This window comes from Zea mays, chromosome 4, assembly GCF_902167145.1.
Source record: "Zea mays cultivar B73 chromosome 4, Zm-B73-REFERENCE-NAM-5.0, whole genome shotgun sequence".
Classification (NCBI taxonomy): Eukaryota; Viridiplantae; Streptophyta; class Magnoliopsida; order Poales; family Poaceae; genus Zea; species Zea mays.
The window spans coordinates 46,193,416-46,202,881 of record NC_050099.1 but is presented as its reverse complement, the minus strand read 5'-3'; the positions used below and the strand labels follow the sequence as shown (position 1 = coordinate 46,202,881).

At 49.3% G+C, this 9,466-nt stretch overlaps 1 protein-coding gene across 1 annotated transcript; it reads left to right on the top strand.

The window, feature by feature from the left end:
• Positions 1-1,410: 1,410 nt before the first annotated feature.
• LOC541667 (ribosomal protein L17) lies at positions 1,411-3,576 on the top strand. The gene is made up of 7 exons (NM_001111420.1): positions 1,411-1,453; positions 1,532-1,568; positions 1,675-1,715; positions 2,640-2,870; positions 2,960-3,062; positions 3,135-3,202; positions 3,369-3,576. The coding sequence occupies exons 1-7, from the start codon at positions 1,451-1,453 to the stop codon at positions 3,399-3,401; spliced, it is 516 nt and encodes a 171-aa protein (NP_001104890.1). The 5' UTR covers positions 1,411-1,450; the 3' UTR covers positions 3,402-3,576.
• Positions 3,577-9,466: the final 5,890 nt, after the last annotated feature.

Genomic DNA, 9,466 nt, shown 5'->3' with positions numbered 1-9,466 from the left:
TCCAATTCTAGCGCATTAGGACTTGTGAGAGGATCACTCGTGTTTCTTTGTTGCTCTTATTTGCTTGGCTTGGCTTTCTTTTCTTTCTCACTTCTTACTCAAGTGCTTTGTAAGTGAGGCAAGAGACACCAATTGTGTGGTGATTCTTGCGGGGTCTAAGTGACCTGTGAGATTAAGGAAGAAGCCTCACTCGGTCTAAGTGACCGTTTGAGAGAGGGAAAGGGTTGAAAGAGACCCGGTCTTTGTGACTACCTCAACGGGGACTAGGTTCATTGGAACCGAACCTCGGTAAAACAAATCACCGTGTCATCCACTTTATTTTCTTGGTTGATTTGTTTTCCCCTCTCTCCCGGACTCGGATTTTATTCTAACGCTAACCCCGGCTTGTAGTATGTTTAAAGTTGTAAATTTCAGTTTCCGCCTATCCACCCCCTCTAGGCGATTTTCAAGATGGAAATAAATCGTGATCGGTTTTGTTTAAGCGGTATGCTTAAGTGGTTCGCTCAAGAGGTTGAGCTTCATGTTGATGGTATTTGTTCAAATGGTTTAAGTGCATGCCGGTTATGAATTATGCTTAATTGGGTTTGGTATATACTTATACCTAGTAATCAGGTGTTGATAATAAAATGTTGACCAACTAAAATGCCAATCGCATTAAACTTTAGCCTTACCGTGTTACCTTGCATTTTCCCCTACTTGCTGAGCCCCGACCATAAGTGATCTCACCCTTGCTTAATTTTGATCATAAATTTGAAGATGAAGTTATGATACTGAACTCCATGGATGCTAGTCTAGTGATACCCCCGGTCATCTTCCTGTGGAAGGATGTCCATGTTTCGCTGTACTTTGATGAATAAAGGTTAAGACATTATGTCTGTTCGAAGTGTACTATGTTAATATAATCTTTATTTACGCTTTTATGCATTGTTCTTTTGATATATTACCCTTGTGATGTCGACATATGTGTGGAAATAGATCCTAACACACATATGTTATGCATGTGGTTTTGCCCCCTAAAACCTGATGTGATAGAATTTCATAGGTATTAATTTATTTTTCATAGAAAATATAGGAACAGGAAAAAATTAGGTTCCAGAGGAGGTATAAGATCCCTTTTGCAACATAGGAATTTTACAGAAACCATACATATTCCCCAGAAATTAAATCATTTAAAAAACAGGAAAAGTTGCTGCGTTGCAAAGAGCCCTGAGTTGTGGACACTGGGCAGGGTGTTTTGCGCCGGATCATACATGGCCTTCTGAGCCACAAGGGCCGTGCACACTTCAGCCCATTAGATCAGCAAGCCCATCCGGGCCCCTCTAGAGCGCATTAGCACTAGGGTTTCCCATCTCTTAAGGCTGCCACCGCCAGCGCCGCCCCCTCGGTGCATCCTCAGTGCGTACTGTCTGTGCGAAGGCGACCATTCCTTCTTCGCTCCTTCGCCGCCGCTATGGTCAGCCCACCCCCTCCGCCAACATGGCGCCATGCTTCGATGCGTTTTTCTAACTGACATCTCGTTGTTGCGTCGCAGGTTAAGTACTCGCAGGAGCCGGGCAACCCTACCAAATGTAAGATCTCGCCTATCTTTGTTCCTGTAGTGCGTTGGTCTTGCGTTTGAGGTCCTTCCATCTATCTGTAGTGCTTATTTTGGGTTGTTTGGCGTTGTCTGTGCAGCGGCCAAGGCCATGGGAAGGGACCTGAGGGTCCACTTCAAGGTGCGTTGCGTTTCTTCATGCTGATTTGATAGGTTCTTCAACATGCTGGTTTGAGGTGCAAAGTAGTGTGTCAACATAAGTGTGATGTCATGCATGGATGGATTAGATTGTCGAAACCTAAAGAGTAAAAGGTTCTGCTATGTTATTCATATGAGCAGTTCCCGCGTTACTTTAGTGACATAAACACATTGTTGATTATTACCTATGGACCATTGTGTTGTTTTCCATGACTAATGGTTTGTAGACAATGTGACATCTTTAGACATTTATTTTTTGTTTCTGGAGACGTGCCTGAATGATGCTGGTGTTTCATTAAACTTGTACATGCTATGCCTTCAAATACTTTTTGTGTGTGTGATGACTTCAAATACTGAGTTGACATGCTAGTTACACCTCAAACAAAATCGTTGATTCAAAGTGAAATTTTGATTCCAAATTAAGTTTCGGGGAACCCAGGATTACTGATTTTATTGTGAGCTATCTCATGAGACATAATAAGTCTCATGTCCATGGGGACTGATAAATTGACAGTTTTTTTTCTTGTTCTTTTAAAACATTGCCCTGAGTCTCTTTAAGTTGATTTTAAAGCATTGCTCTGTCAGTGTCCTCTACTTGATCTTGTAACTTTGTTAGTCACAAGTCGCACAGGTATACCATGCAGTGGTCATTAGAAAGTACAGAATATTCTAGGTGAATTCTCTCTAATTATAGTTAGAAGCTTTGGCACATAGGGCTTTCCTATGAACCTGCAACTGGGTTTTTGCGATCTGTATAAGCTTGAAATCCTTTTTGTGCTTTCCCACATTCAACTTAGGCATACTGTGATACTCAGTTCAGTGATTAGTTGATATCAGATTTCAGATGGCGACTCTGAGATTGATTATCTTTCTGTTATCTCTTATTAAACTCGTAAAATTACTGCAGAACACAAGGGAGACAGCTTTTGCGCTTCGCAAGCTGCCTTTGACCAAGGCTAAGCGATACCTTGAGGATGTTATTGCTCACAAGCAGGCAATTCCCTTCCGGAGATACTGTGGAGGTGTTGGTCGCACCGCACAAGCAAAGTCTCGCCACTCCAATGGGCAGGGTCGCTGGCCTGTTAAGTCAGCCAGGTTCATATTGGATTTGCTGAAGAATGCTGAGAGTAACGCTGATGTATGCCCTCTTGTCTCTTCCTTTTCATTTTAAGCGTGCACTCACATTTCCTACTGTCTGGTTTGACTTAACATGTCTGTTATTTCCAGGTGAAAGGCTTGGACGTGGACAACCTCTATGTTTCACACATCCAGGTGAACCAAGCCCAGAAGCAGAGGCGCCGCACCTACCGTGCTCACGGACGCATTAACCGTATGTATCGAAGGATGGTCTTTCATTCTTGCGACACTGTTGAATGGTATATTTAATGTTGCTGTTCTGCAGCTTACATGTCCTCCCCTTGCCACATTGAGCTGATTCTGTCAGAGAAGGAAGAGCCTGTGAAGAAAGAGGTATTTAACATGCTCATAAAAATGCCAACTAGATATTTTCTGAGTATCTTGCATTGATCTAATTTCAGAGCTGTATTGTTCTTCTGGTACAGAAGTATCCTTCCATTTTATGTTCTTTCCATTTGAATAGTATCTGTCTGTAATATATGTCATCTTTATTTTGTAGGCTGACAACATTGTCGCGGCAAGGAAGCAGTGAAGTATGTTAGCCTGCTGATAATGGCATCCTTTCGAAGCATTATAGCCGTAGCTCTTTTATGTACCTTTTCAGGCTGGTACCGATACCGTGGATCTGGATTTGCTATGTTTTGTACTGTGCTCGAGTGTAAGGTCAGTTCGTAATACAATCAATCTGCGTGGAACAATTTGATATCCTTGAATATGTTAGTGAGATCATTTCGACAATGAAAGTTGAGAACAGAAGTTACAATGTCAGTGCCCATTTTTTTTTGTTTTGTTATTAGATGCTAACGCCGTGCCACAAATCAGCTCGTGAATTTGAACCCAGATTTTCAAATACAGAAATTTAAGTGATTTTGAGAGGCATGCTGTGTGGACTCCAGGTTAGCTGCTAATATTCGTGTATTATGTTAGATATATATGACAAGTCCCCATGACGACTTGTATAATAAGAGCAACTCCAATAGTTCTCTAATAGACTTCCTAAATCATCAATTTAAGTAGTTAACACAAAAACTTATCTTCTACGGTTCTCTAAATGAACTTTCTAAATTTAACAACTTCTCATCTAACCTTATTTCCTCTCTACATTTGACAACCATTTAGCAACTCACTAAACAAAAATGTTTACTGCATTATGTAGATAATGAAGGTAATTGATGACATTTGTGACTTTATTTTTTTATGTGGATAGATACAAAACAAAACTACAACCTATATTTAGAGAACTATTGGAGAACTCACATTTTTTTACTCCCAAAGTTATTTAGTAATTTCTTAAATCTGTGATTTAGAGAGCTAAAATTTACATAACTATTGGAGTTGCTCTAATAATACACCATCAAAACGCATCATATGATACTCTTAACACAAAGAAACTCGGCATCATAAACCTCACGTAAGTCTTGTAACAACCTTTGACTTCCATTCCAATCACAGTTGAGATCGCACGGCAACTGTTAGGTGCCGGGAAACAGGGTGGTTTAGTCATACATTTCACAGGCATGTAATGACGAGGAGCAGGCCTCGAAATGCAAAACCCATTTTGTTTCACAACCAACGGGAACAACACCACAAACTGTAAAAAAAAAAGACAGAAGAAACCATTCCTTTTTCAAGGAAACGGATAAAAATGCGACAAAAGCTTACACCACTGGGATGAAACAGAATTTTGCCAATTTTTATCCCCTCAACAAGCGCGCGGTGCATTCTCCATGCTTTCACCACTGCAGTCTGCAGAAAACCCTTGATGTCTTGAGTAGAACACTTAGGCTGGCTCTAGCAAAAGTCTCTAAAGCCTCTTTTGCTCTAAATATAGATGACCAAACGGTTCTCTATGCTCTCCAGCAGCGTCCTCTAAATGATCATCTAAATTTAGAGGATACTGCTGGATTCTCTATATATAGAGTTTCTCTAAACGGTCCTTTATCCATTTGAATACTTTAAATAACCGGTTTAGCAAAACTAAAATATGTATAATACATTTAAAAGTATGACAAATACGTATGTACAAAAAATAAAAAATGTCTTCAATATAGGTATTTGCATATAGATGACGTGATTTAGAGGACGTTGTTGGAGAGAAAGGGGATATAGAGGATAAAATCTTTTAGAGAATACTGTAAATGACAGATATAGAGGATTGATATAGAGTACGTTGCTGGAGACAGCCTTAGGCTCCCACCCACTAGTCAACTTGACTCATGTTGGATTATATTCAACTCCAACTATGATATCTAGGTAATGAGGTAATTGATGCTTAGTTTTTCATTTGGTAACCCTGGTATGTATATTTTTTTACCCACCCTGTAATTTTTAACAACAACTTACACACTTGCGGATGATAGACTATTGCATAAATTTAATAAAATCTCAAGATCATCTAAAGTGTCGATCTGGAGGTCGTGTCCACACAAAAAAATGCTTTTCAGTTCAACTTTCTAAAGCGAGACGGTGATGTTGAAACTAAAACAGATGAGCTATATCCAATTAAAGACATGTCACAAATATGTAGTGCAGAATGAAGGGCTTTACTTTACCTAGACCATGACACGGTAATATGAGTTTGAAATTTACACGGTTATTGTTTGCATGTATTTATTTTTTATGCAATATTTATAATTGTTTTGTAGGTGTATCCAATTAAAGACATGTCACAAATATGTAGTGCCTCATTGTCTCCCTCTCCTCCTCCGGTGACAGCTTCCTCGAGGAGATGAGCGCGCCGCCCCCACGATCGGCCTACCTCCGCTGCCCCCGCGTGCACCACCACCATCGGGTGAGAGAGGCAGTAACAACTCGCCCGAGGCCAACCCCCAGTGGGAGGGGCAGTTATGACTCGCCCGAGGCAAAGCCAAAATGGGACAGGCAGCCACGACTCTTCCTAGGCTAATCTCGGGCGGGAGACACAGTCACGACTCGTCCGAGGCCAAGCCCAGGTGGGACAGGCAGTAACGACTCACTTGATGTCATCCACGGGCGGGACAGACAGTCACTACTCGCCCGAGGCCAACCCACCGGGTGGGATACACAGTTATGACTCGCCCAAGGCCAACCCCAGTGGGATACAAAGTTACAACTCGCCCGAGGCCAAGCCAACACAGAATAGGCAGTCCGCCCGAGGCAACCCTCGTGTCAGAGAGGCAGTCACGACTCGCCCTAGGCTAAGCCCAGGCAGGACAGGCAGCCACGACTAGCCCGAGGCCATCCTCTAGCGAGACAGGCAGTCACGACTCGCTAGAAGCCAACCCCCAATGGGAGACACAGTCACGACTCACCCGAGACCAAGCCCTGGCTGGACAGTCAACCACGACTCGCTTGAGGCCATCCTCGAGTGGGATAGGCAGTCATGACTCGCTCGAGGACAACCCCGGGTGGGAGTAGTCACGACTCGCCCGTGTCCATACTCAGGCAGGACAGGTAGTCACCACTCGCCCGAGGCCAACCCCCAGCGGGATACATAGTCACGACTCGCTTGAGGCCATTCTCGGGTGGGAGAGGCTGTCGAGAATCGCCAATGGCCAAGCCCGGACAGGAGATACAGTCACAACTCGCCCGAGGCCAACCTCGGGCAGGAGACACAATCATGACTCGTCCGAGGCCAAGCCCAAGCAGGAGACACAGTCATGACTCGCCCGAGGCCACCTTTGGGCGTGAGACGCAGTCATGATTCGCTCGAGGCCATGCCCAGATGGGACAGGCAGTCACGAGTCGCCCGAGGCCAAGCCTAGGCGAGAGACACAATCATGACTTGCCCGAGGCCACTCTCGGGTGGGAGAGGCAGTGACGACTCGCTTGAGGCCAAGCCTACACGGGACAAACAGTCACGACTTGTCCTAGGACACTCTTGGGCAGGAGACACAGGTTCGACTCACCCGAGGCCATGCCTAGGTGGGACAAGCAGCCACGACTCTCTCGTGGCCACCCTTATGCAGGACAACAGACACGACTCACCCGAGGACAACCTCGGGTGGTACTGGCAGTAACGACTCGCCCGAGGCAACCCCAGGCGAGAAAGGCAGCAATGATTCGCCGAGGGCAACCCTAGGTGGGAGAGGCAGTCATGATTCGCTCGAGGCTATCCTCGGGGGGAGAGGCAGTCACGACTTGCCCAAGGCCATCCTCGGGTGGGAGAGGCAGTCATGACTCGCCCGAGGCCACCCTCAGGAGGGAGACACAATCACGACTCGTCCGTGGCCATTCTCGGGTGAGACAGACAGTCACGACTCGCCCGAGGCCAACCCCCAGTGGGAGACGCAGTCACGACTGAACAGAGGCCAAGCCCTAGCTGGACAGTCAGTCACGACTCGCCTAAGGCCATCCTCAGGTGGGACAGGCAGTCACAACTCGCCTGAGGCCATCCACGGGCGGGACATGCAGTAATGACTTGCCCGGGGCCATTCGCGGACAGGATAGACAGTCATGGCTGGCCCGAGGCCAACCTCCGGCAAGACATGCAGTCACGACTTGCCCGAGGCCATCCTCCGGTACGGTGGGATACATAGTCATGATTCGCTCGAGACCACTCTCGAGCGAGAGAGGCTGTCAAGAATCACCCAAGGCCAAGCCCGACGGGAGACACAACCACGACTCGCCCGAGGACACCCTCGAGCGGGAGACATAATAACGACTCGTCTGAGGCCAAGCCCAAGCGGGACAGGCAGTCACAACTCATCCAAGGCCAAGCCCGGGTAGCAGACGCAGTCACGACTCATCCGAGGCCAAGCCCGGGTAGCAGGCGCAGTCACGACTCGCCTAAGGCCACTTTGGCAGAACTGTCCGCATCCGGCATCCTCCACCTCCTCCCGCCTCTTACTCTAACCGCGCCACGTTCCACATGTCGCGGCCTCCATCCACCTAACGCCCTCCAATCTACCTCCCGATGTAATTCACGGTCCCACACACCCGACGCCCCGCCCCCTCGAGCCTGCCTCCCAATGTCACCTCTCTCGCATATCGACCCAACACGTGAAGTTTGGTTGATAACATCACTAAACAGTGATCTATACATACAAAAGTGTCACCCTGCTGGTTGATTACTGTCGGCGTTTCGAGACCGGGGGGTCCCTGGGCCGACGAGTGAAATGTCGCTGCGTGCCCCAGCCTAGATGGGTCGACGCGAGGCCGAGCGCGAAGGGGGGAGAAAGGTGGCCGGAGACGGGCGTGAGAGAGGTGGGAATCCCGCGGCCTTCGTGTTCGTCCCGCGCCCAGGTCGGGTGCGCTTGCAGTAGGGGGTTACAAGCGTCCACGCGGGTGAGGGAGCGAGCGGCCTTACGCGAGCACCTGTCTCGTCCTCGTCCCCGCGCGGCCAACCCTCTGTAAGAGGGCCCTGGTCCTTCCTTTTATAGGCGTAAGGAGAGGATCCAGGTGTACAATGGGGGGTGTAGCAGAGTGCTACGTGTCTAGCGGAGGAGAGCTAGCGCCCTAAGTACACGCCATCGTGGCGACCGGAGAGGTTTTGGCACCCGGTTCGTGTGATGTCGTGGCCGTCGGAGGAGCGCCGGAGCTTGGCGGAAGGACAGCTGTCGGGGCTATCGAGTCCTTGCTGATGTCCTCTTGCTTCCGTAAGGGGCGGAGAGTTGCCGTCATCAGGGAGCGTGCGGGGCGCCATCATTGCCTATCTGGCGGAGCGAGCCAGATGGGACACCGGTCTCGTTTCCCGTAGCCTGAGTCAGCTTGGGGTAGGGTAATGATGGCGCCTCCCGTCGATGTGGCCGGTCCACGCCCTAGGTTGGGTGATGTGGAGGCTCCTCCGAAGTCGAGGTCGAGTCTGTCTTCCGTGGCCGAGGTCGAGTCCGAGCCCCTGGGTCGGGCGAGGCGGAGACCGTCGGCTGAGGCCAGGGCGGAGTCCGAGCCCTGGGGTCGGGCGAAGCGGAGTTCGTTGTCTTCCGGGGCTGAGCCCAAGTCCGAGCCCTGGGTCGGGCGGAGCGGAGTTCGCCGTCTTCCGGGGCTGAGCCCAAGTCCGAGCCCTGGGTCGGGCGGAGCGGAGTTCGCCGTCTTCCGGGGCTTAGCCCGAGTCCGAGCCCTGGGTCGGGCGGAGCGGAGTTCGCGGTCTTCCGGGGCTTAGCCCGAGCCCTGGGTCGGGCGGAGCGGAGTTCGCGGTCTTCCGGGGCTTAGCCCGAGTCCGAGCCCTGGGTCGGGCGAAGCGGAGCTTCCTATGGTGCCTGTGGCCAGGCCTGACTGTCTGTCAGCCTCACTCTGTCAAGTGGCACTGCAGTCGGAGCGGCGCAGGCGGCGCTGTCTTTCTGTCAGGCCGGTCAGCGGAGCGGCAAAGTGACGGCGGTCACTTCGGCTCTGTCGACTGAAGGGCGCGCGTCAGGATAAAGGTGTCAGGCCACCTTTGCATTAAATGCTCCTGCGATTTGGTCGGTCGGCGCGGCGATTTGGTCAGGGTTGCTTCTTGGCGAAGACAGGGCCTCGGGCGAGCCAGAAGTATGTTCGTCGCTGGAGGGGGGCCTCGGGCGAGACGGAGATCCTCCGGGGTCGGCTGCCCTTGTCCGAGGCTAGGCTCGGGCGAGGCGTGATCGAGTCCCTCGAATGGACCGATCCCTGACTTAATCGCACCCATCAGGCCTTTGCAGCTTT

Excerpts from the sequence above, each read along its gene's own strand:
- LOC541667 (NM_001111420.1), top strand. Across the intron at positions 1,569-1,674 it reads GCCGGGCAACCCTACCAAAT|CGGCCAAGGCCATGGGAAGG; the intron begins GTAAGATCTCGC and ends TTGTCTGTGCAG. Across the intron at positions 1,716-2,639 it reads ACCTGAGGGTCCACTTCAAG|AACACAAGGGAGACAGCTTT; the intron begins GTGCGTTGCGTT and ends AAATTACTGCAG.